The sequence below is a fragment of the Lissotriton helveticus genome, chromosome 11 (assembly GCF_964261635.1).
Source record: "Lissotriton helveticus chromosome 11, aLisHel1.1, whole genome shotgun sequence".
Classification (NCBI taxonomy): domain Eukaryota; kingdom Metazoa; phylum Chordata; class Amphibia; order Caudata; family Salamandridae; genus Lissotriton; species Lissotriton helveticus.
In genome coordinates, this window is record NC_136072.1 from 943,382,081 (window position 1) to 943,410,029 (window position 27,949).

Sequence of the window (27,949 nt, forward strand, 5' to 3'; positions counted from 1 at the left end):
ATGGGCAGAGGAGCGCTGCTCATCATCTTCAGTACATCCAACTCCGGTAGGAGCGGTGCACGTGCCCCGTGTCAGCCCAGAGGTGCCTGTTTATTGAATGTGCGACCAAGAACTGTGCCACTGATAGCAGGATAAATTGAGTGTGATCTGTGAGAGATCTGAGGTTCACTTGATTAATGAGGTCAGAAGAGTGTAAAAAACTGCTGAGGGGATTGGGTTAATTTCTCATGATGCATCCCTGTTTGTCTAACCTACTCACGTGTGCGCGACTTACGCTTTCAGGTTCACTAGTGCTGGTCCCCAGGACTGAGTCTCAGGAGTACTTAGGGAAATCCAGGCAAATGTGGTGAAAACCTACTGAGGTCTACCCTTGTGTGTGTTTACGAATTTTTCTGTGTGTGCCTGAGCTCTTTAGTTACAACAAGAGGAGCAGGAAGTAACCCCTGTGGAAAATGTAGTAAGGAGCACCCCAAATGTCACGAAGGCTTGGGGGAATAAAGAACATGTTGGATAAATGAGTTTTAAGTGAGAGGGGAAAGGTTTTCTAAAGTAAATTAAAAAAAATGTCTGAAGTTTCATCTACTTACACTGGCATTTTGTAATCAACAGGTAAAATATACCAACATAATAGGAAAACACGTTTGTGTTTTAGAAAATACCATACATTTAAAACTCTTCCTTATGGCAGTCACAAGTTACACTTGTTTGAAAGGGATGTTTATTCAATACCCCTACTAGGTGTAAACACTAGGAGTAACTTAAGAAAAGATGTAAGAACTTACAAAGCTCACAAGTAATAACTATTTAAGTAAATTGGAGACCAAGCCCATGGCAGTGTTTGCTTAAGGATGATTGACATTGAAATTTGAGGTCATGTGTTCTTTACGACTGTTAAATATCCCCCATTGTTTGTGATTCGGATGCACCTACTTTCAAATGAAATACTTGTAACTCATTCCGAGTATTTTTTTAAACAATCATGATTAAAAGATGCACACATTCCCTTTGTGACTTAAAGAACCATATTTCTCCATTTTGGTATAAAAGAGCCAAATGGCAACTCAGTAGCCTTTTACAGCCCTGTAATCCATGTTTGCCTAGAGTGGGGGAGGAGTAGATGTGATAGGGGACCTACACATAAGTGTAAGCTAAAATGGAAGTCTTAGGTTTGATTCAGTGAATGAAACAAGCTTTGTAAAACGAATTGTTAAAAGCATAATTGATGAAGTCCAATAAGGAAAGAATTTGAATGGGCAAACAAATTACTACAGAATATTTATCATTTTAGGTGGATGTATAAGCAACTGCATTGAGGTATTTCATTTTGACAAAATATCCCCTGTTACCAATCCCTACGGGGTTCTACATGTGGCAAACATGTTATGTTTACCCATTTGTACGACTCTGGTTTGAATTAAATTGCAATTATCAAGGGTTGATAGATATCTGCATGTAAATTTACCATGCTTTTAGCATTGTTCTGCTTCTTTTCATCTCTACATAGTTAACAGGTAGTGCAGCTGTTCTTTTACTCCTGAATCCTGAACACTTTTCCAGGAGTGTAGTTAGCTTACAGTTTTTGAAACAGGGAACCACTCGCGGCTTCCATAAGAACCAAGATGTGTCTGAGGATTAACTTACGTTTCTAAACTTACCTGAAATGAAAGCCTAATTTACAATCTGATGGTAATGGAAAATCATATGATTGACAACGGAGCTAAATCTGGTGGAAAAATTGTGGGAAGAATTAACTCTACTATCTGGATAATAAGAGATTCATTTACTAAGATGTTGAAGTACATTCATGGACCCCATACTGCTTGGTGCTACATGAACAGTAATTAAAAGTTTTTCCAGGATTGCTTTTGGTGACTATACCAGCCAATCAGTATACTCCTATATTATTCAAGAAATCAAGTATACTTCTGCATGCCTCTAGGGGTGCTGTTGCTACAGATATAACTTACACGCTGCATGACACAGCGCAAGGTCATGTTTTAGTGCTGAATGAACGGAAGCAGTTTCATCTCGTTTTTCATTCATAGGTAAGAAATAAGTGTATACTTTAGAAGTTCTCAGGTCCAGGGGATTGTAGATGAAGGAGTAGTCAAAATAGGATTTAAAGACAGGCACTCTTTTTTAGCATCACAAAATTAGAAGGAAAGGCTTGGAAGCCCCACCAGGAGCAAGGTCATCTTTCTGTTCAGTTTCCATTTCTGATAGCAATACCCCCTAAGCATGACACTACCACATCCAACCACATTCTTTTCATGACGTCACATGAATATGCCTGGGCAATGAGCAAAGGACAGGTGGACATAAACATATAGACACATGCAAACCACCCAATTCAATCTTATAGACAAAACGAAAAGAAGAAATGACAGAGCCCCTTACATAACTTCCAATATAGACTTATTTGGTAATAGTAGAAGTAATCAGTTGACACGTAACCCCTTTGTGACACAATGGCAGGGGCTGCTCCTCAATGGGGGCGGGGGCGAGTCGCCCCACTTGCTTTCTTGCAGTGCGAGAAGCAGTAACATAAAATGGTATACCATTTTATGTTACTGCTTTTCTCACTGCGAGAAAGCAGAAAGGTTTGGTTGTGCGGTCCTGCAACAGGGCATGGGAGGAGTGTCTAGCCCAATGTTGTGGGCCCTCACTGTTTGATCGGCCCTTTGGGGCCGGCCAAACCAGCCATGCATACTCTGCAATTTTCTCCATGTAGACTGAATGCAACCTGCATGGAGAAAACGGCCTCCCCATAGACGCCTGTGTGGTCGGTGTCCCAACCAATCACAATGCTGCCATGCAGCATTGTGATTGGCTTAGGGGAGGGGAGGGAGGTTGCATGCTTGCTTCCTGCTTCCTGCAGCTGCGAGGAGCAGAGATGACGCGGGACCGGTTCGGGCAGCTAAGGTAAGTTATTATTTACTTTTAATATAATTAAAATAAACCCCCCGCCCTGCGAGACCCCCTCCCCACGTAACCCGCCCCCACCCACGAGCCATGCCAGCCGCGACTGGCCCACTGCTGCTAGTTAGAAGCGTATGGTACTACACACCCAATAGCTAAGCTCTACTGGACTATACCACACTCGACAGAAGACCAATTGGCCACCTGCTACTGGACCACACACCTACCCAATCAGAGAACATGGTTACAGACATACCTACCCAACCAGAGTACAGAGCAAATGTGGCACCCTGCACCACACAAATGTCCACAAGGCATCTCCTACTGTGTTACAACCAGGGTACCTAATAACAAACACTACGCAACTAGGATATAAGATAACTCCCACCCCTACCATACAAGGACCTTTGGTAAACCCTACCCTTACCCAAAATAGAGCGGTGACCGACAGCCGCTCTTACCAAACAAGAGCACAGCCAGTGCTGCACCCCACTTAGGCACACAGAGACACCAAACTATTCCTGTTCCATGAACTCTGACCCAAGAAACAAAGGAGTACTCTTGTTCCCTGTCACCTGCCTTAAGGAACATTTTTGGGAAACACCAAGAGAAAATAAGACACACTATTGCACCCATGAGAAATGCAGTATCATCTGACACACCACCACAACACCTCTCTTCAAAATGTCCCCAGCAAAGCCACAAATATCTTTTGAATCACAAAAGAGAACCCAATCATACTATTAAATATAATGCCAGAGTTCTACATAAGCTCATGCTCAGGTGCACAAACTTCAACCTAGAACTTGCAAAGGAAATATGTCCTTCATTTTGCTTATACCACTTGGTTTCACCATTATAAATAGTCTTGAAGAACCATTTATATTAACCTAGCCAAACTCTCCATTTCACTAGTGATATGAGGAGTGTTTTTAACATGGAGGGAATTCCACTGTCTAATAAATCATCTTATATTGCTTCGCCAGCTCCACACTTACTTTCAAATCGGCATGAAACTGGCAAATCTCTGCAGTCCCTACTTAGAGTTACCACTTGAACAGCCAAATCACCTCCATATCAGCACACGGGAAAGTCTGCACAAGCCCAAACCTGGCTTATGCCTGGAAGAAATATTAATAACACTAGTGAAATTCTCAAAATTCCCAAATTTTGGATTATGAGAAATTTCAGAAATTTCTCAAAATTTCACATTTGAGATTTTGCGTGATTTTTTAACCTGACAGCATATTGCATGTTAAATAGTCTTGCAAGATTCTGGTGGAGACTTAGTCGCGTTCATAATAGCTGTCCAAAAGATATTGTCTATGCAATCCAGTCTCCTACCGTAGTCTTGAAAAAGATTCTGGCATGAGATGGGCAATAAGGTAAATAATAAAATTATGAGAGTTACTAGCAAAGTAAATTTCTCTACAAAAGCATAATCTTGTTTAATATTGATGCAATTTCAGCAGCTGCTCCTCAGCTAAAGTAAAGTAAAGTCCACATTTGTAAAGCGCACAATCACCCGTAAGGGTCTCTAGGCGCTGGGGGCTGTCGGGAAGATTAAGCGAGCTATTGCCCAGAGTCACATGGTGCTGGGCTAACCTGCCGCCGGAGCCGGGGATCCAACCGTGGTCCCCAGGTTCCAGCGTCAGTCGCCCTGGCCGCGGCGCCACACCTCTTCCCACAGCTAAGGCGGAGGAGTGTCTCCCCACTCCTCTCAAAGCAGTGTAAAAAGGAAACATAACCTGATAATAACAACGTTATTATCATTTTATTTTTCATACGGGCTACGGGCTATGTAAGTGCGGTGCTGGGGTCACAGGGAGGAGGAGTGGTTTTTGCACCATAAGTACACATGACTGTTTGGTCGGCCATCTTGCGCACTTAACATTTCTCCTCCTGGCTGTGTTTCCCAGCCGGGTGGAGAACAATCCCAATGCTCCCAGGCAATGTCGGAGTGGCCAAATAGGCAGTTTAGACCAATCACGACGCTGCTGTCATGCTGATAACAGCAGTGTCGTGATTGGCTTAGGGGAGCCTGTGTGCTACCAGAAGCCAGAAATTGAAGAGGACTGAGGAGAAGCTGAGGCCGCAATCAGGTAAGTGGTTATTTGTTGTTTTTTTTTCCTTGCCCCCCCCCGCCACATCACCCCCATTCCGTAGCAACCGCCACTGTATAATTTTATACATTTTCACAGAAAATAATTACGCAATATTGCCCATCTCTTGAGACTCAATCTCATTACTGTTGTCCTTCTACTGTTTTGCTACCACAGCCCATGAGAAGAGAGCACCACAGTTCCAATACACTCAGCAAACACTGCAGCAACTTCATTGTACACGTCAGAGCTGCTTCCTTCCTGAGACATGTTCCAGCCATGCAACAACCCTCAGAGGAAAGTAGATGGTGATTCAGACACGTGATTAGATTTGTTCACGCTGGGAAATGGCTTTTAAACTGAACCAAGGCTTTGCTGTTTAATGGCTCCTCAGCCTAAACACAATTACAACTAAAGTCCCTACGAGCATCGCCATTGATTTGCTCTAAACATTACAAATAAATGTATATGTGATAGTAAAAAAATCTGCCTCGCTTCAGCTAGCCTTCATTTTTTAAATGCAAATATGTTCTGGTTTGTACCCGAGATTGTTTATTTTCTATTATAATTACATGGGATTTTAAGAGTGGTTTGGTAGTCGTGAAGGCACATTGATACTGCATTGATTTTTCTCTACTGCTGTTAATGGGATTTATGATATTAGATTGGGACCAATGCTTAGCTATTATGCATGAGTTGACTTTGATCATTGTTTGATGCAAATTCAGTGGTGAATTTCTGCCCTGTATCCCAGTGGCAATCATTCAAATATATTAACATTTCTGCAAAGTATTGTTCCTTTATCTTATCTCCTATATACCATCTGAGGTTATTTACAGAGCACGTTGCACGTGGGGGAAGATTTAAATCTGCCACTGTTGAAAATCTGATTATACGAAATTCAGTGGCAGGTTTTCGTTTATGCTATTGCTCTATCAAGGTATGCAGCCAATTTTTGCTACTTAAGTCCATATAATTTATAAACCTTGTCTGTGTTCCTTGTCTGTGTTTTAAGACAGGCTGGCTTAGGTTTGGCTTTACTAATGCTGCCTGTTGTGTTTGGAATGTATATGGAGGTGACCATTCTCAAGCAGCGATTTAGAGATAATTGGCCCAGTTGACAAACCATTTAATCTGATATGCCAATATTTTAAAAAAAATGTTTTTTGTCCTTGCACACATTCAGAACAAGCATTTACAATGCAATGGTCTCGTCTTTGTTAAAGTTAAAGCTATTGGCCTTGCTCATGACATTATTTTGTTTTTAAAACATAAATAAATAGCATTGTCATTTACAATGCCAATAGCTTAATCTCTCACAAATGCGAGACCTAGTGCATTTGCACCCACACACACACAGAGCCACACACACACAGAGCCACACACACACACAGAGCCCCACACACACAGAGCCCCACACACACAGAGCCCCACACACACAGAGCCCCACACACAGAGCCAAGCACACACAGAGCCAAACAAACAGAGCCACACACACAGAGCCACACACACAGATAATGTACAGCCGACCAGGCTGTGACCTAGACTATCGTGTACCTGAGACAGCTTCTCCTGAGGCTTTCCCCCCTAACAGTGCGATCAGGAGGTCAGTGGCCTTGAATTTCTGGTGCTTTGCAGCAGGTTAAAGGGTTTCTCGTTGTTCAGATGTGTGTAATTTCTCATATTTGTTTCCCTCGTGTTCCTTCACTGCTTGATTTTGTTCATGAGAAAGTGTCACTCATACTCATTGAAATGTCACTCATAATAACACTAAAATTATGAACATGTCACACATAGCAATCTTAAACCTTGGCAGCTATGCAGCGCATTGTGCGCACAGACAGTGCCATAAGTATGTGGGTACAGACACGATGGTGGGACTGACCTGCCAGCCGCCTCTCTCGGGCATTTCTCCACAGCAAGTCCCAGACTTTGGCCACACACACAGAGCCACACACACAGAGCCACACACACAGAGCCCAACACACACACACAGCCCAACACACACACACACACACACACAGAGCCCAACCCACACACACACAGAGCCCAACCCACACACACAGAGCCCAACCCACACACACAGAGCCCAACACACACACACAGACAGAGCCCAACACACACACACACACACAGAGCCCAACACACACACACACACAGAGCCCAACACACACACAGAGCCCAACACACACACACACAGAGCCCAACACACACACACAGCCCAACACACACACACACACACACACACAGAGCCCAACACACACACACAGAGCCCAACACACACACACGTACAGAGCCCAACACACACAGAGCCCAACACACACACACACAGCCCAACACACACACACAGAGCCCAACACACATACACACACAGAGCCCAACACACATACACACACAGAGCCCAACACACACACACACACAGAGCCCAACACACACACACACACAGAGCCCAACACACACACACACAGAGCCCAACACACACACACACAGCCCAACACACACAAACACACACAGATAATGTTCAGCCGGCCAGGCTGTGACCTAGACTATCGTGTACCTGAGACAGCTTCTCCTGAGGCTTTCCCCCCTAACAGTGCGATCAGGTGGTCAGTGGCCTTGAATTGCTGGTGCTTTGCAGCAGTCTAAAGGGTTTCTCGTTGGTCAGATGTGTGTAATTTCTCATATTTGTTTCCCTCGTCTTCCTTCACTGCTTGACATTCTCTCGGACATTTCTCCACTGCAAATCCCAGGCTTTGGTGGTGGAGTCCCGCAGCTGCTCGTTGAACGACCTCCGGAGCTGCTGCTGCCTCGGAATTTTCCTTTTCCCGGACATGATGGAGCCACCTCCGTTGATGCTCTGGGAGCCCTGGGGCTGCTCCCGCGTCAGGGAGGTGCATGGGTGTGTCCGCAGCCCCTGCAGCCGTCCGTGCTTGGCTTCACATCCTGGCACCTCCCTGCAGCCGGGCACCGACGGACTCTCGTTCACACCACGTGACAAGCACGTCAAAACGTCACATTACGTTTTACGTGTTGCACGCAGGACACTTCCTCCTCCTTGTAATCCCAGTACGGCGAGCGATAAGGGAAGCAGCTTTGTGCAAGCAAGAGCTTCAAGGTTGTGCAAAGAATTAACACAGACATGACGTTCCAATCCCATACAACTATTGTAAAGAGCAAAATTTAGACAGTAGTGATATATTTAGCCATGTCTATGAACAATTTCGTTGTAAAGTGCACTAAGTGGAGCTCGCTGCTAGTGATTTGTTCCTGTTAGAGCAAGTTTCCGGCTGCCCAGACGGCGCCCTCCCTTCTCCTCGTCCCCTTCTCACCACTGAGGTAACGGGAACGAGGCAGGCGGCACCTCCCTGCGCGCAGCCTCCAGACAGCGCCGAGAGTCACACCCTCCCCCAGAGGAATAAAGACGGATGCTTCCCGCCTCCTACCTTGGACAGCCCTATTCTGGAAATTTGTAGAAAGCACACAATAAACGGCCCCGGCTTTTTCGGATTGGGGGCGTGTTTTGGAGGGCTGATGTCATGGAGAGAAAAGACCGCAGCAAACACGCCCCCCAATCCGAAAAAAGCCGGGGCTTAAATTGACTGACAAAGCTCTTCTCCAATGGCTAGCCGCCGTTTAGGAAGCCAGCCAATGGAGAAGAGCTGGCTCGTTTACCTCCCTACTCTAAGACATCATTTCTCGCTCAATGAGGCTGTGCAAGCGCAGCCTACACAGGCCGAGACCTAAAAAGCGTCTACTAGATTCATTAGAGTTTACACAGCTTAGGTTGCACACGTTTAGATAGGCCATGCACAAAATGAGGGCTTGGAAGGATCCCAGCAGCGGGGTGGCCAAGAGCAACTCACATCCTTTATTTAGTAAGGGACTTCTGAGGCATGAACTCTGCGGCCAGAGCGACTGACTCCGGAGCGTAGGGCTCATGGTTTGATCCTCGGCGGCAACTCAGCTCAGCACCATGTGAGTCTGGGCAATAGCTCACTTAATCACCTCGACAGCTACCAGCACCTTGAAACCTTAAGGGGTGATATGTTTGTGCTTTACAAATATGGACAATTACATGTGCGGACATGTGCTGAATGGCCCAGTGGGTGGGGAGTTGGGCCTGATGACGTTTCGCCGGTGAAGGTTACCCATGGGAGCAGAACAGTAATAAAATGGCTGGATCATTTGACTGCTTTGTGTGTGTAGGTAAAGTGGAAGAAGATCAAAGATGTGCACCAATCATGGAGCCGTTAACAGCAGATCCTGCTAAGTCATTGAAGGTTTTCACACTTATTTGTTCAGAGCAGTATTCACCTATGTGTTCTTTGTCAAAGATCCAGGGGACAGAAATCATCTGGGTCCATTGGTCTGTGTAATGCATAGGACCTTGTCATAGTGTGTGCCTCGGGTGAATGGCAATGGCCATTCATTCCTTTCCAAAGCGCTACCTGGCTGTGGAGATTTCTTAGCTGAGTGGAGAACATGTTCCAGAGTTTTGCAGTTGTGGCTGAGAAGATTGATCCCCAGGTTTGATGTGTTGCACACTGCGAATTCAACTTCGAGTGGCACTTTGGCTAGGGTGGTATGTGGAACAGATGGTCTTCTTTCATATAATGCCCTACCTGAATTCTATTTCTATTTAGGTGATTCGTAGAGCACATGGCTACCCAACCAGGGATTCCCAGCACTAAAGAACCTGCAGGAGAGTAGGCCAGTGGTACCTTATGTCTAAAGCCCTCTATAAACTACGTTAATACCCTATTTGTGAAAATACACAAGTTTTTATGAGTTTGTGAAAACTGATCTTCATGGGGGAGGCCTGCAGCTGGGGGAAGATAATTCCACAATTTTATAGCCAAGTAAATGAATGACTGTCCACCCGCCTTAGCTTATTTAACTCTCAGAACCTGGGCCAGGCACCGATTCGAGGACCACATGCATCTTGCAGGAAAATATCAACAGATCAGGCAGTCAAGGTAGGCCAGGCCAACGCCACTCAAAGCTCTGTACACAAAACAGAGAGCCTTGAAATGAATACATTTGTCTTCAGGAATCCAGCGATGAAATATGGGCGTACTTGGGCAGATGCCCCAAGAGATGGGCTGCCACGTAATGGATGACCTGAAGACATTGAACAAGGACTTAATTTACTCTCAAGTATAAAACATTACCATAAGCCAGACAAGAGATAATAACAGACTGTATAACCGTTGCCTGGGTCTTAACTGGCAAAGATCAGAGAAATTTCCTCAAGCATCTTAGAATACCAAAGAAGAGACTGTCACCTTATTAATCTGCTGGTCAAACTTAACGTGGTTATCCAGCCAAATGCCCAGATTTTTCACTCTGGGCATTAGTGCCGGGACTGGACATAATTTTGTCGTCCACCATGGAGGGCCCCGTAAAGGGGCTGATTGCCTACCACCATGATTTCCGTTGTATTTCCACTCATTTTTAGACAATTAGCATACATCAATTTGGCCACTGATTGACGACAGTGCTTGAATTTGGATGAGTCCGTCTTCTCCTAGACGTCAATCTGACGATAATCTGTGTATCGTCCGCTTAGGAAATTGTAGACAAGCCAAAGGTTTCCATTGTATTTACTAAAGGGTGCACATAGTCACTGAAAAGTGTAGGGCTCAGTGAAGAACCTTGTGGCACTCCTTACTGAATCTGCGTACAATGATGTTGAAGATATAGATAGTACCTGAAAAGAGCAATCACTCAGAAACTAGCCAAATCAGTTCAGAGCTCTGGCTGACACCCCAAACTCCTCCAGCCTCCCAAGTAGTATCTGATGGGACACTGTATCAAATGCTGCACTAAGGTCCAATAAGACAAGGTCCGCTGTGCCTCCTGCATCAGTCGTGACTTTAAGATCTTCTGTAACCATCAGGAGCACGTATGATGGCCCGAGCGAAAGCCTGATTGAGAGGGCTAAAAAAGATGGTGCTGCTCGAGATAGTTTGAAAGATGGAAATTAATATGAGTTTCCAGAATTGTAGTTGTAAAAGAAAATAGGAAACAGGGTGGTAATTCTCGAGCTTGGAAGGATCTAACATAGGTTTCTTCATTCAAGGAAGAACCACTGCATGCTTCGAAGCCTGCAGGACTGTCGCTGTAATGATTGATAAATTCTATAATTCAAGCACAGGAGGAAACAAAACTGAACTGGTCTGCTTCAACACCCTAATGGGAGATGGGTCCAGAGGAGAACCCGATTTCACAAAGAAGCCAAAACAATTCGTTAACTTTTCTAAAGCAGTGCAAAATTGAACAGAGAGGGACCCTCCCCCTTTTGCTCACTTGTATCCGTTCCGTGCCATCGTCTCCTCGGTTATCTATGAAAGATGCGTAAATATCGAAAGTTTGTTGTGTGTCTTTCTGCATCTCTGGCACGTCAGAGCCACAAGGACAGTGTGGAATTCTGAGTCCATCTCAGAAGGATGAAGGCTCCGCTGGCCAGGTGTGTTTAGTAGTTCATACCAGACGACTGGTATCACAGCACATCACATACAGGGCCATAGAATACTACAGTCAGGTACCACGGGAAAGGGCTGGTGGGAAGTGGTATCAGCAGGTGTAGTGACCGGCTGGTCACGGTCTAGTGTTTCTACAATAATGTGTTTCCACCAGGCACTCCTTGAAGGCTGGCTTCCACACTCTCCCCACACCTATCCATCACTGGTTTCATTGGTCAGGTGACCCTGCTAATAAAAGGGGACCGGCGCACGTGCCCTTGGCCACTTCGAGACTATATCCATATGTTTCTGGGCAGGCGGGCAACTAGAGCCAAATTTAGGGGGGGGCTGAAACATATTTCAGGGGGGGGTAATTCTTCGAACCATAGATAGAGTGGCTATAAAAAGGGTGAACATACAACAAAAGCCTCATTTTCAAGTAAATGGTCTTTTAAAGTCCGGTTAAGTACTCGGATGCGGCTGCAATTACTTGCTCGCCAGCCCGCGAAAACGTGTGTCAGCCCGGGCTGACACACACGACGGGGGGGGGGGGCTGAAGCCCCGTGAGCCCAATGGGTGTTGCGTGCCTGTTTCTGGGTAATCATTCCCGCTGCATGACGGCCTACATCAGGCCCGGTTCTAGCGGGTGGGCCGGGTGGGCCAGGCCCACCCAAACATGAGCCTGGCCCACCCAAACGGGATCCTTGGCCCTCAGCAGTAAGGGCTTGAAGGCAGGCGCCCGGGCTGAGACAGCTTCCCGGGCGTGCACACATACATACAGACAGACAGTTTTAGAGATTATCACAGCCGCACCCGAGTACTTAACAGGTCTTTAAAGACCATTAACATGTTAACTGATGCTTTGTTTATTTTGTCACCCCCTTCATCTCAGCATGGCGAAAGGTGACAACTCCTTTCATTGACACTGCTAACCTTTGGTAACCTTTGCCTCCTGTCCTGCTGCGTTGATATTCCTTTTTCTAAGCAGCACAGGAGAAAAGAAGTTTGTTTATTCCTAGTCACCTTTTCTAACCCCTGCAGCGGCTTATCACATCAGGCTGTGACACAAAGTTTGAGGAATGGAGTAGGTAAGAGAATGTGTTACTACACAATTTAAAATCTGCCCAGGCCCAGCAGGACACATACTTCGTGTGTGCTTCATTTAAACAGCATTTATCATTATCATGGCCAATGCAGGACAACAATAAGACAATACAAAATGCCCAGATAACACTGGTGATTAATAATCCTGCTGGAGGGCAATCATTTGTCTGTTAGTAGTTTTAAAATGCAGATGAACTGTATTTTATGTGGATAGCTCAGTGGGTTACTGCCTTTGTCACAGAGATCCTTGTGTTACTTGCAGTACAGAAGTTACAATCCTAACATAGGACAGTGACCAATGAACTGTCATTGAAGAGCTGCCTACAAACATGAATGGTTCAGTTAGAACTTTGGTTTTTTTCTTTCGTAATATAGTTAGAACTTCCCCAGTCTTTCATTATTATAATATTGCTTAAATGAGTATGTTTGGGCAGATATACATTTTTATCAGTAAAGCTGACCCCCAAGGAATACTCTTTAAATCCTATGGTTGTGTTTCCCCATACCAAACCCTTTTAAAATATACTGCCCACCAGTATGGATGACATGTGATTCATACACCTTGTAATCCTCATTGGCTTATGTGAAATTCCCTGGACTGATTTACATACTTGTATGATTCATTATCTCTGTATAATGTGTGCCTGGTGTAAAGTACTGACACACACTACACTGACAGGAGTAGCGCTATACAACAAATGAAATGCATATGAGAGAGGGGGTACGTAAAGATGAGGGGCACTGTTGGAGGGTGGCAGTAAGGGAATCCGAGGAAGAGGTCATGGGGTGGAGGGGGAGCTAGTGAGAGCTGAGGGGCACTGGTGGAGCATGGTAGTGAGAGAGTCAGAAGAGGAGGTCATGAGGGGGAGGGGCTACAGAGAGATAAGGGGTACTAGTCTCCGAGAAGGAGGTCATGAGGGGGAGGGGCTACAGAGAGATAAGGGGTACTGGTCTCCGAGGAGGTCATGAAGGGGAGGGGCTATGGGGATATGAGGGGCACTTGTGGCGTTAGGCAGTGAGGAAATCCGAGGAGGAGGTCAATAGGGGGGTCATGGAGGGATGAGGGGCACTGTTGGAAGGTGGTAGTAAAGGTATTTACGGAGAAAGAGGTTATTGGTGTGGCGCCAACAAAGACTTTCACATTAGCGCTAAAACCGGCCCTGTCATGGCGTTTTTGTTTATTTAATTAGCAGTCGGGTCATAAGGGCTACTGTGGAACATACTTTAAAGTGAGTGCTAATTATATTTACTGCTATATTCAATGTTTTAAGTTTGAAGGTGTTTTTTCTAATGTTTTACCTGGAAAAATTAAAGTGGAGCCCGATGGTGCCTGATATGGGGCTGGGGCCCAAGGTCAGCTGTAAGAAGAGGTGCACTGGAGAGGAGTAGTGGATATTCAAGCCTGTAAGGGGGTGCGTTGCAGAGTCTGGGGTCAGGTGGAGGTAGTAATAAAGAGGGATTCTTCTGAAGGCTCGCACAGAGGGAGCCCGAGAAGTGTCACTTGCCTGATACTCCCACCTCAGAAACCTCCTCTTCCCATCAAAGGAACATTACATGGAAAAAACACTTTTTGAGAGTGATGACATTTAGAAAGAGATTTGGAAAAGAGTGTGTTTTACTGGGCCTTGTAAGACTAAGAAGATATAAAGGAGGGCTCTGAAGCAGGCCTGCCCAGAAATATATGCGGCAAATCGAGCCCCAGTGGCCCACCCAAATGCACCCTTGGCCCACCCAAATAGAAATTCCTGGAGCCGGGCCTGGCCCTACACCCCTAACCTTTACAGCAGGTAACACACAGAGCTTGTGGTGGGAAAAGCTACCTTGATGAACAGTCAACGGTGTGGGCTTTTTGAGGTCTAGGGGGCAGTGTAAAGGTTTTAGGGGGGTGGGAGTCTGAGGGTGTGTGGTGATGTTTAGCTTGAGGGCTTGCTGCTGCTCGTGTGGGTGGCTGGAGTTGTGCGCTTGGGCAATATTTGAAGGCTTGTTAGCTTTGCAGTGTGGTGTGAGGAAGTGGTGGTTGTATAGTAAAGGGTTTTAAAATACAGAGGTGTGTGTACATTTGTTCTCTAAGGGGAAATGAATCTAGATCCCCGTGTGACGTTGCGGGCATACCGCTGCAGGACCAAAACCAGGCTGTGCTCAGAAGACGGGTCTATAAATCTGAAACCACCAGCCCTTAGCCCCTGTTCCGCCTCCCCCACCAGGCCTGGTTGCGTAATCCCCGGACGATCGCTTAATCTCACTCTGCTCGAGCCGGTAAAGCGGCACAGCAAAGCCAACCCACCCCACACCGCAGCAACCTGCACAGGTCTGAATTCCCGCAGGTCTCCTCCGCCTTTCATCAATCGGAGGTCGACGAGATGGCCTCAGGGTGATGGGTTCATAGCAGTACCGTTATTTATAGCACTTTGGACCTGTAATCCTGTATCCGTTGTATTAAGTGATCTATAAATGCTACTGAATTTTAAGAGTTTAGAAGCAGCGTTACCTTAAGCACTAAGCGCCGTGCGGTACGAAGACAGGGGGAACGACTAGGAGCTGCCAGCTATGCTTCTTTAGCAGATAATAGGTAATAGGAAATATGTTCACATGCGTGCGCCGTTATGATATCATAATACGGATGTTCCGCTTCCTCGAGGCCGACAAACACCCTGAATAAGTAAGTCGATAAGCACCTCTGCCTCCCCGGGCGGAGTGGGGGTGGCGAGGGGTTGTCTCGGGGCTCGCGCACCGCGAGTGTTCACATGACCGGGGCTGGAATGACAGGCTGGGGCGGTGGGCGGGCGCGCCGGCGCTAAGACCACGCAGCCGCTGCAGTCCCCTGGATGGAGCAGGCTCTGCATGTGCAGGGAGGGAAGGAAGTCATTAGGGCCGAGGAGGACAGTTTGGTGCTGCTGCAGGATTTCCTTCCAGGTTTTCCAGAGTGGGAATCTGCCGGCTTCTAGTTGTGTCTGGGATCCTGGAAGCAGCCTGGCTGCGTCTGACAAGTAAGCGCTGGAGAAAGTGGCCCGGGATTCCCAGAGGAGGCGTCAGGCAGGGGGAAGCCCTCCTCCCCGCCGGGAGACCATCGGAATTCGCGAACATGAAGCGGGGAGTTCGCGGTTCTCCGACTTCGGATCTGGACTCGTGACGTGACATCCAGTGGAGCGGGAGGAGACAGGGTCTGCCTTTGCCACCCTGAGAGTGGGCATCCGAAACCGCGTCCGCAGAGCATGCAACGCGCAAAACAAGAAAACTACTATCAGACCATACATAGCACACCTTCTGCAAATGTTCAGTTAAAAGGGGTGGCAACGACAGTGCGCCTCCAACCTCGGGTCCTCCACTTGAAAGCGATCTGTCAACTTTAGCGCCGCACCAGGGAACACTATCGGATTTACTCCCGTGGATTATATGTCTTTTTATTTTGTCACCAATGTTTTTTATTTTCTGTCTCGGATTTTTGTTTCGCCAAGGAAGGGAGAAAGAGCTGGAGAGGAGGCTTCTGCCGTTTTTTTCTTGTTTTCTTTTCTCCACGTCGTGTTTTTTTCCGGGAATAATGATGCTTTAGGTTGAAAGCGGCAGGAAGCATGGTTTTCTGCCACCGCCGCTTGCCCACGCCTGCCACCCTCTCCCGTCTGACCTCTTGATGCCCGCTGACTTCGCCGTACAAATATGATGAAATGGCAGCCCCGGAAGAAGGTGAGCTGTGGGTAGGGATTTGAGTGAGTGAATGAGTGTGTGAGGAGATTTGTGCTCTTTAACAGCGCCAACTTGATCATTTCTGGGCGCGCTAAGGCAGAACAGAGGGATCCAGGATGTCTTGTCTTTCCTTGTGCTTTGTATAGCGCTTTTTGTAGCGATTTGTCCAGGATCACACGGTTGTCAAGGATTAGATATTACATTTCCCCGTTTAAAAGTCTGTAGTCCAGCAGTACCAGCTGTTGCTGGCATCAATTAAATGGTTCACATGCTGCATTGTTTAACTTTTCACTGTTTTGTCTTAGCAATCCTTACTTGTCTTGTGTTGTTGCTGCTCTGCACTGGTATGGTGTTACAAGCTACATGTGTTGGTAAAGTGTTTTCCGTATAGGCTGTGTGTTCGGTGCAGAAGGCACTGTGATGTTTTAGTGTGCATAAACAATCCCGTGATGTCACGGCTGTATTCAGGGCAGAATCCCATTCTGGACGTCAGTGGTAGTAGTACCCAGTGGTGAGCAGTCATCGTGCGTGTTTAGAGCGCAACAGTAACATACCAACTCTTTGTGTTCCGTGCACGGTACTGAGCAGTAAGTACCATGTACAGTGCACAATCAAGGAAACCACCTATGCTTTGTGAAGAATACAAAATACACAGTGCCCAATCCTGAGCAGCTTCTGCCTAGAAAATTCTGCACGATCCTGAGCAGTATTCTTCCTACTTAATTGTGCACAATCCTGAGCAGACTCCTCCCTGCCTAATTGTGCAAAATCCTGAGAAGCATCTCTCCACCGAATTATATACAGTCCTAAGCAGCCTTCTCCCTACATAATTGTACACACCCCTGAGCAGTCTCCTCCCTATCTTATTGCGCACAATCCTGAGCAGCTTCTCTTTACCGAAGTATGTACAGTCCTGAGCAGTGTTCTCCCTACCTAATTGTGCACACTCCAGAGCAGGCTTCTTTCTCCCTACCAAATTGTGCGAAAGTCTGAACAGTCTTCACCCATCTAATTATGCGCAATCCAAAGCAATATTCTCCCTACCTGTGTACAATCCTGAGCAGTGAGCCCGCTATGTTAGTTGCACAATCATGAGCAGTCAGCAGGCTATTTTAGGTGCACAATCCTGACATGACAGTTTGCTGTTTCGTGCACACTCCTGAGCAGTTCGACCCCAGTGTTCCGTGCACAATCTTGAGCAGTCAGCTCTCGTGGGCAATCGAAGGTAGCCATCCCACAGCCGCAGTAGTTCCACCCCTGCTCGATGCACCGTCCTGACCAGTGAAACCCCCCCCACCCCGTCCGGCCCCTATGCACAGTCCCGAGCAGGCACCTACCGCCACCCCGTTCTTTGCTGATTTATTAAAGCCAACCCCCAGTGCTAATAACACAATCCTGAGCAGCAGTCTACCCAGTCCTGAGCAGTAAGCCCGCTTCCATATTCAGTGCACAATTCCAAGCAGTACACCCCTCCCCGTATTGGGTGCACAGCCCTGCTCAGTTGGCGCCTGTGCTCACTGCACAGATGCCGAGGGCTGTTTATTTTCTGAGGGTCGCTGCAAAGACCTGATTGAATCTGGAAGAGTGAATATACCCGTATTCCCATTGGGAGGTACGACATCCCCCGCCCTCCCTTGCCCCCAGGGTACACGTTCCCAAAGCCCCGCGTGTGTCAGGCAACCAACCGGCGTGGAATTCTATATCCCGCCACCTCGGCTTCCCTTTCCGCGGATCGGGTTTCGCTCGTAGCCCTGGAAATCGGCAGGATTTATATGCTGGTTTCATTCGCAGGAATGCAGCACCAGGGCAGTTGTAGTCTGTAATAACTCACAGAGATCCGTGGAATAGATTTGACTCCATATGAGGCATTTCGGCAGAGAGCTGCGAGCTCTTAATATTGCATGCAGGCAATGAAACGGCATCATAGTCTGTAAATAGTTATTAACCCGGAGGGGATTGCGTCACGTCACGCTGACCCGCGAGGGGAGCCGCCTGCGCGCGGACACTGTCTCACCGGGGAGCCTAGCGGTCTCTGCGCCAGCATGAACGCCCTCTCCTGCTATCTATGGTGTCCATGCCCCTGCACCGTGTCTACACTACTCCGCACTACTGCCAAACAATGACCCACTCTTCACAGCATGCAGTGTACCCACTACAACCACCCATGCACTGTACAGTGCAATTACTACGCTTCCCTTGGCACAGTATGTATAGTGCCCACGCCATTGCCAAGCCCCGACTCGCCCTCAGTGTGCAGTGTCAGTACTCCTGCACCCGTATTTCCCTATCACCATTACTGTATGATGCCTGCACCGTTACTACACCACCCCCTCGTCCAGGTATAGTGTCCTCTGGAATTACCTCCTCCTAGGCTGTAGGTTCCAACACCCCTGCATGTTCCTCCACGACTCCGTGCACTATCTGTTGCTGCACCCTGAAACAAGCATTGTCTTCCCCTGCACTGTATAGTGCCAGAACCCCTGCACTGTTACTGTACCACCTACGCAATGCATAGTGCCAGCAGCCGTTGTGCAAGCATTGATTCCCCCCTCACTGCATGGTATCAGCGTCCTTTCACCGTTACTATAGTATCAGCTTTACTCTGTGATCCCAGAAACCATTCATCATTAGTGACTTCCTCCACTGCACTGCATGGTGCCAGTGCCCTGCACCAGAAACTCTACCCCTGCACTATATAATGCCGTGCTCGATGCCGCATCACTCCACTACCCATGCACTGTATGGGGCCAGCACCCACAAATCACTGCTGGTGACGGTCTCTACTGCGCAATGCACGGTCATAGCGCCATGTACCAGTGTGGTGCAACAACCCTTGCGCCAGTATCGACCCCCTCCCTCGCGCTGTATGAGGCCAAGACCTACCACGCGAGCATTTCCTCGTGCCACTGTGCCCCATGGTGACGCATCAGCGCTGACTCCGCCCCCTGCGCGGTATGGTGCTCCAGGCATCACCCCCCCACCCCCTGCGCTGTATGGCCACAACGGCTACTCCAGTAACGACCCTCTCTCCCGCACTCGAAGCGACCCGTGCTCTCCACGCACCATGCGTGACTCCCCGTGCACCGCATGCATTGCTACCAGCAGTGACCCCGCAGCTCGCACGTGACGCAGGAGCCCGCAGAGCCGGGCGTCCCGGGCCTCTCCCTCAGCAGTTAACACGTCTCCCTCAGCAGGAGTATCTGTGGGGCCCACTGGGGGGCGGGCGGCAGATGTAACAATGGAACATATGTTTTGTTAATAGATCTGAAGCAAATAGCAGCGTGACTAACACTTTTGGCCGCTCCACAAGTGCTGACGCGGGCTGGCTGTGCTCTAATGAAAATACTACTGCGGCGCGCGGCGCGCGGCGCGCCACGGTCGGTGCCGCGCGGACGATAAAGACCAGGCCACGGGGGCGCGAGCGCGCCCGTCCGCTGGGGTGTGTAGGTGTGTGTTGGTGAGGCGAGGTGGCCCTTCTGGTGACGTGTGGGTGTGGAGTTGAGGTGACGTCAGTCCTTCGGTGACGTGGAGGTGAGGTAGCACCTCTAGTGAGACGCGAATGTTGTGGTGTGGTATGGACTCGAGGTTAGTGGGCTTCTCTGGTGATGTGGGGTTGTGTCGGGGAGGTGATTCGGCTCCTCTGGTGACGTGTGGGTGTGTGGAGGATGAGGTTCTTCTAGTGGTATGCAGGTGTGGAGGCGAGGGGGCATCTCTAGTGCCACATGGGCGTCGTCACATCAGACAGTTCATCTGGCGACGTTTTGATGTGGACGAGACATGAGATAGTTTGGCTGGTTATGTGTGGGTGTGATGGGGGTGAGTCTGCTTTTCTGGGTACATGTGGGTGTGGAGCTGAAGGAACTCCTCTGGTGATGTGTGGGTGTAATGGTGTGGTCAGTTGGCTCCTCTGATGACTTGTGGTGTGGCTTTGTATTAACTCCTCTGGTGATGCATGAGTGCGACACTGAGTGGAGGTAGCTTCTCTGGTGATTTGCGGTGGTGAGGTAGCCTTCTACTTGTGTGTGGGTTTGGATGTGAGCTGTGGTGGTTCTTTTGTTGGTGTTGTGGTGCTCAGGTGAGGCAGCTCCTCCAGTGACGTGGGGGTATAGATGTAAGGAGGCTTCTCTAATGACGCATGAGTGCAGTGGCGATACAGCTCCTCTATGGCGTGATTGTTGAGGTGAGGCTGTTTCACTTGTCATTTGTGGGTGTGGAAGTGAGGCAGCTTTTCTAGTGACGTGGTTGTGGAGGTGAGTTAAGATAGCTCCTCTGGTGATGCATGGGTGTGGTGGTAAGTGAGAAGGTTTTTCTGGTGACTTCTGGTTGTGGAGGTGAGATAAGGCAGCCTCTCAGGTGATGTCTGGGTGTGGAGGTGAGACTGTTCCCCTTGTGAAGTGTGGGTGTGGCTGTGAGGAGAGGGGGCCTATATGGTGATGGTTGAATGTCGTAATGAGGTAAATTGGTTACCTCTGGTCATGTGTGGGTTTGGAGGCTTGGTGGCTCTTCTGGTGACTTGCAGGTGTGGAGGTGAGGCTGCTCCTCTGGTGACGTGTAGGTGAGATGAAACCTTCTCTTGGCCCCCAAAACCCAAAGTCTACTCAGCTCTGTCATGCACACACATTTTTAGGTGATTGTAATCAATAGTCAATAGAGCATGTGTTTTTGTCTTTTTGGTTTGATTTGTAGTGTAGTGGTCAGTTGTAATTGCAGTGCGGAATATATAGAAAGTTATAGATGAGTACATATCAACAACAGGAAAGCTTCCCATTGAGGATGTCAACATCTAAGGCGCTGAGAATGAAGCTATTTTGTCACTACGGCTTACGAGGGCCGTAGATTGCGAGAGTGGATCCTAACTTGGACAAGATGTCACTAGGGGTTAAGCGTGACTTACTCTTACAGAACAGCATACTGCCTGAATATCAAGTTTTAAACATCTTGCTACTGAAACATGATAGCACAGATATCGACTACCAAAATATCCTGAGCCCTGGGATTTATCATGAGAGACACTGTGGGGAGTAGGCGTGATTTACACTGCAAGATCAGACCATGAAACCTCTGTGATGTCACCAGGGGTTATGAGGGACTTAGGCTGCGAGAATGGAGCCGTAAACAGATATGTTGTCACTGGGGTTTAGGAATGTCTCATACTGTGAATGCAAAGACTAAAATGGCTATGTTGTCACTACGGGTTAAGAGTGGCTTACACTGCCGTAGACGAGTCTGAAATGGCTATGATGCCACTAAAGGTTCCCCACAGACAGCAGGATTGCAGCTCCAGATGTCTTTGGTGTCACCAGGGGGTACTGACAGCCGAATTTGCGTAGTCGTGCGACGCAAAATGGTAAAATATATCCCAGAGCATACAAAAGTTCAGCGAACATGCGAAATTGCTTGTTCCACCAGTTCGCAATGCTTTTTTCCTGTTCGCGAACACTGTTTGCGTGCTCGGGGAGATATATCTTGCCAACACGCATTTTGAAAGCGCAAACAAGCCAAAAATTCCGCTACACTGCGGATGGCGGAATTTTTGGCGATTCCGCGTGTTCCGTGGAACGCAAAATTACCCAAATTCCACAAATTACGCGAGTGGAACAGAATTTACCACCCAGGCCTAGTTCTGACTGATGTGTACTGCAAGAGCTAATCATAAAATGTCTATGATGCCACCAGAGGTTCAGAGTGACATCCTCAAAGCAGCATTATTGGCAGTAGCACGTCCGAGAGCCTTGGGTAAGTGGACTTTACAACACCTGGTCACTTGGCTTGTGCTCGGTGTGGAGAACTGAGCACAGTGGTACAATTACACACTGTGGTAGAGGCCATCCAAAGTGATGTGTCATGGACAAGTCTCAAATTCTGTGGTTCTCCCTTGTGGAGCAGCTTTGAGTACAACTATGAGACTGTTAGATTTGTTCAGATTCTCCTGCAGCAGTGACGTGTCCTCAGGCAAAATGCCCCACCTGGAGGTCCTCTTGTAGAGAAGATGTAGTCACGTATTTAGGGAGGCAGCAGTCCCAGCAGAGAAGGATACCTGTGTGGGTAGGTACGATCCCATCACTTCAAAGTGCACGCCACTGCTCGCAGTCAGCATTTCCACCACTGTCCTTGCAGGGATAAAAATCTGGACGGTACCTCAACCTCATCTTTCAATGTTTGTGTTCTGTGTATAATACACATTTTCGGGTATGAGAATATACCCAAAATGCACACTGCTTAGCTTTGGATAGATCCCTTCCATCAAACACATCTGGTGAGTACTTAATTGTAGGAGCATACATAAATCAACACAGGTTTTGAGATCACATCCTGCCCGTGTTTGCATAATGTCAGAGAAAGAGTTTCAAAGACTTAACTATCCTTCTTTTCCAGTGGTCATATAGTAACTGAGTGCCCAAATACATAGGAGACCAGTTCCAGATGACTGCTAGGAAGTGTGGAGTAGCTCAGTCACTCAGTAAAGAGAGCAGAGGCAACCATATCTAAAGAAGATGAAGCCTCAGTACCTTTGCACAGAATTCAGGAAGCTTAATCTTTTTAAGTTGGGGACCTAAACCTGAAATCTTGGATCAATCACATCATGCAGAGCACCTTGATTCAAATACTTCAAGTTGGAAGAGCCCACCAATAGCTCATGGTGAATTTGTTATTCCAAAGTTGGACCATGATGGCCAACTCCACTCGCCTTTTAACATGCCCCATCTCCTCCAGGAGGGTGGCAAGTGTCTGACATTTGGAATATGGAAGCATGACCCTGTTTTCCATGATTTGATCACAGTATTTTTTACCAATTCATGCTAGATCCATTTTAGGATGTTTTGCCTGAACTTAAATAATTGGAATGGTCTATAGATCACACAAAATATCAGATTGGTGTTACTTTTTGATCTATGCAAGTGATCACCAATGTGATAAGCCGACCATATTACATATCCTTAGACTCCTTATTTCTTTTGTGTAGCAGTCAGCACTGTTTGAGGCAGCGGTAAACAATGTTCACATTCTTTTACAAATTGGAACATGATGCTAAAGGACAACTAGGTGCAAATCAGCCCAGGCCAAGGAAAGAGGCACCATTCAGGCAGTTTCCCTAATCTGGCTTCTTCTTCCTTTCTGCCCTCTTGACTGCATCACTTTCAGATCATTGCCTAGCGGTTGGTCAGTATTTTTTTTATTCTAGGTATATAAAGGCTGGTTTATACCCGTTGACTACACATCTGTCTTTTCAGCATCCTCATCTGTTCAGTTGGTTATTTAGGTGAGGACTAGATGTGATTAAGCCTTCGGTAGTTCTCAATAATAATTATGATAATCAAGAAATTCAAATAAATATAGCCTTCTTTCCCTCAATCCAATAACAGTTGTTGAGCAATTTCCATAAATTAACAAATGACCTGTGGGTGGCATTTCAGAGATTTGACAGCGATGGCGGTAGGGGCAGCAGTTTCAGCATTCCTTAGTTGTAAGCGGCTGAAGTGCCAGACGCGCAGCATTTATTAGCATGTCAGTGGCTTACCTGCGTGGATGATGGCGGAGCACAGGGGGCGATCACCTGGGGCGTGAGGTCAGCAATGTAGAAAGGTGCCATGTTGTTAATGCAAGCAAAGAAAGCTGATCTCCTGGGTACTTTGAAACTGAAAGATAGATATAACTGGGGTGTCTCAAGCCCCTCAGACCCAAGGGCCTGAGGGGCCACTGCACCAGCTGCACTAATGATAGCTTTGTCCAGGGGAGTTGTCTATGTCATACTGCTTTTATGCGTTATGTTCCTCCAACACAGAGCACAGTGTTCCACAATACTTGTTACTGCTTGAAAGTGTACCTCCTTACACGACATTATAACCACCAAGTCATCTTTTTACATTCTAATGGTAATCATCTGGTCTTGTTGAAACACCCAACATATTGTTTTGCCGCATAAAGTTTATCCAACATCTTGATATTACTGGAGACTGTTTAGATCCTCAGTTAATGTGCAGTAAGTCTTCATCTTTGATTTATAAGTTTCGATACACACAACCTTTTATTGTTTCCTGATACACAAAGTGAGTGCAATGTCTGTTTGGGTCACATATTTTTTTTGGGCGTTATTTATCAAATATTTACAATTGATTAAAGGCAAACTTTGTTTATAATTTTTTTCCTCTCCTTGTATAGCTCGCTGTACAAAGTACATATTTTCTGTATGCTTAAAACAGGTTCTGTTATTGACCAATTAATTAACTGAATGAGTCACGTGGCCAGCCCTAAAGCCAGTGAGGCTACTTTGCTGCAAAGGAATACTTCGCCTTGCAGTCACAGTGCTACATGTTGCCTGGTCCTATTTAACCAAAGTTCACTCATGAATTGTTGAGGTTTTCAAGGACCAGTCCAGCTATCAACAGTTCTCGCTTTGTATCACCTCTTTACTGCTAGTGGGGATATATATAGCGACCAGGGGTATTCCTGATCCCGCCCGCCATCCTTTGGGGGCCTAACCCCTTCTTAAAGATGACTGGCTTAGACATACTCTTAGTAGTCCGCTGACACGCTAACAAGCTGTGGTCATGTGACCCCCTGTCCTTAAGAAGGGTTGGCCTGTCCGCTTCCACAGAGGTGGGTTCAGTGGGAGAGCACCCGCCATGTGTGAGCCTTGAAGCCCTACACAAGGATAAGGGAAAGCCGAAACATGGAGTGACTGCAGGGCTTTCTTTCAGGTGTTGTACGGTTTTCATAAGTAACAAACCCCCAAAACTGAAAGCCAGGATGTTAAAGACATGTATAAATTGCACAGGACCCAAATACCTTTCTGTTTTGGAGTATGAGAAGTATTTTTAAATTTACTTTTTTTCCTAAAAAAATATGATGCAACGAAGCGAGCACACTTCCAAAATGTTAGGCTTATAATTTTAGGAATTTTTCTCTGAAGTGTTACCATAACCTCTAGCTGGTTGAAGCCTCTTGTGCATTTGTTGGCAGTGTGCCCTACCTTTCTAGAGGGGACACTTGCTCCAGTAATCCACTGTAAGACACCATTTTGCACATTTTGCTGTGGTTTGTGCATGCATAAACTGGTCCCGTGACCTGGGCTATTGTCAATTAATATCTGATATGGATTGCGCTGCGTACCCCTCTGCTTTCTTATTACTTAGTGGAATACTTTTCATTCTAATAGAAGCATTTGGCCACCTGCCAGCCACCACTGCCCTAGAATTCTGAGAAAATGTGCTATGGACTACCTCTTACACATTTATGACATGGCTACACCTGGCGTACAGGAGGGCAGACATTGCCTTGCCTATATTGTAATTGCAATTGCATTCATGTAGCGCTTACTGCCACTGACAAGGCATCAAAGTGCTTTTCGGTGAGTATCTTGTTACTCCGGAACCCAAAAAGGATCAGTGGTGAATTACTATGGGGAAATCTGAAATTAATTTGAGCAGTGGACATGTTAGTCTGTTATTTGGATTGAAAAGGGACAATGGAGGGACAGGGAAGGGTTTGCATTTATATGGCCCTGACCTGCTTCTAAATTGTACATAGTTACTTACAGGCATAATGCATGTCTCTTAAACAAATGAGATTCCGTTCACAAAACTTAATGGAATAACTGTTTCATAATATTGTCTTAGATATGCATACAAACTGACTATCAAGGCCTCACTCACAAAGCTTCATCTGACGATATGTGTCTTGCTCCATGCTTAGGTGTGATTGCTCATCATTTTTCTGGAGTAATTCATGCTTATATATTTGTTTATTTATTTAGGGGTTTGTTAGGCACCAAATTAAACTATTAGGATATTCCAGAGCGCTACTCTTTCACTTCAGTAAGCAGGCCTTACTCCTGTAAATACACAAGTATGTTTGTATGTATTGGTATTTCTAGAGCACGAACCTCAGTAGCTAGTAGTGGAGATACAAAGGAGGGAGGAGACTGAGAAAGGAGGTAGAGCTGGTGGAAGAGGGTCAGAGGTCCACTTTTCTGAAGCAGTTGATTTTCCTCCTGAATTGTAGGAGGGTTGGCACTGTTATGATGTCTGAGCGGATGCTGTTTCAAATTCTGGAGAAATATGTTGAGAAGGCGTGTTTTCTTGGTTTTCTCGTTCATGCATTCCTTTGCAATACGTTGCAGCCAAGTGTGGAGTAAGGAACAAGTACTCGATGAATACGCTTTATGAAAGAGGCCTGAATACTCAAATGAAATGCATGTTTAAATCCATAGCAAGCCACAATTAGTCATTGTAAAAGGTTGTGAATAAGACCTGGTAATTCAGGTGTATTTCACATGTAAGTCAGGAGTAAGACACAACTATTTAAAGAAAAACCTTTATGAATTACCCCCACCTTGACCTATGTTAAAATCCATGCACAGGGTTCTGCAAAGTAGGTCCTGTAGGGCCTGATCCATGCCAGAGTTTTAGCATATCCCTATTAGATACATGTAGTTATCTTAAAAATCTGGCATGGATCCGGCCCTCCAAGACCGTCTTTGGAGAACCCTGCTTCAGAGGCATAACTACATGCGAATGTCTTTTACCTCCACCTTGGCTTGCAATAAATGCCATGCTTCGGAGGCATGAGCACTTAGAGAATGTTTTTTTATCTCCACCTTGGCTTGCGATATATGCCATACTTTGGAGGCATGCGCAAAAAGAACAAATGCTGGATGGAATGCTGAACAATGTCAAACATTCACCCCTAGTCAGAGATCTGGGCCTAAATCCATTGTTTTTTTGCTCACCATGCCATTCCAGTTTGGACCCAGCCATATGGAAATCAGTTTTGACCCTGCTCCCCACTGGATCAGTCCAGCCCGAACTGCCAGGCCAGGTCCTCCCGGGACCAGAAACAAGCATCCTAGGACCGGTTTCAGGGTATCACCCTTCATTAGCCAGGATAGCTTAAATCCAGTGCCATGGCGAGCATGAGACCTATGCAAAAAAAACAATGGATTTAGGCCCAGATCTCTGGCTGGGGTGAGTGTTTGTCTTTGTTCAGCATTCCGTCCGTCAGTTGTTCTTTTTGCATGCTTCAGAGCCATGACAACTTGGAGAATATCTTTTACCTCCACCCTGGCTTGCTTTACTAGCTATTTTTGGGAGGCATGATTACTTGGAGAATGTCTTTTACCTCCATTTTGAATTGCATTAAAAGCAATGGTGTAGCAAGGGAGGGGTGGGTCTGCCCTGGGCGGCACAAGTTTTGGGGGCGGCAGTTTCACTCCCGATCTAACCTGTGGCCATCATGGGGCAACGGCTGCTGGAATTGCCAGCACCCCCACTCTTTCATTTGACCACCGCAAACGCAGGGGCTGCCACAGGCGTCATTAGGCCTAGCTACACCACTGATAAAAAAAGCTGTGATTCAGACACATGACCACTAGGAGAATGTTTCTTACCTCCACCATGGCCGGCCTTAAAGGCCACTTAAAGCCCTGGAGGAATGGCTGACCACTTGGAGAATGATTTTACCTCCACCTTGGTCTGCATTAAAAGCCACGCTTCAGAGGTATGACTACTTGGTGAATGTCTTTTACCGCCACTTTGGGCTGCATTAAAAGCCACGCTTCGGAGGTAGGACCACTTAGAGAATGATTTTACCTCCACCTTGGCTTGCATTAAAAGCCAGGCTTTGAAGATGGTTTCTCAGTTCACCGCGTGTAGCATTATTGAGGACAAGCCACTTTCCCAC

General features: G+C 46.8%; 1 protein-coding gene across 2 annotated transcripts in view; it reads left to right on the forward strand.

Annotated features, from left to right (window-relative positions):
• Positions 1-15,473: 15,473 nt before the first annotated feature.
• The window catches only part of TTC28 (tetratricopeptide repeat domain 28), a 1,211,014-nt gene continuing 1,198,538 nt past the window's right edge, over positions 15,474-27,949 (forward strand). For both annotated transcript variants that reach the window (XM_078667293.1, XM_078667294.1), the window contains exon 1: positions 15,474-16,270. In XM_078667293.1, the coding sequence (XP_078523419.1) occupies positions 16,244-16,270 (27 nt within the window). In that variant the 5' untranslated portion in view covers positions 15,474-16,243. The remainder of the gene's footprint in view (positions 16,271-27,949) is intronic.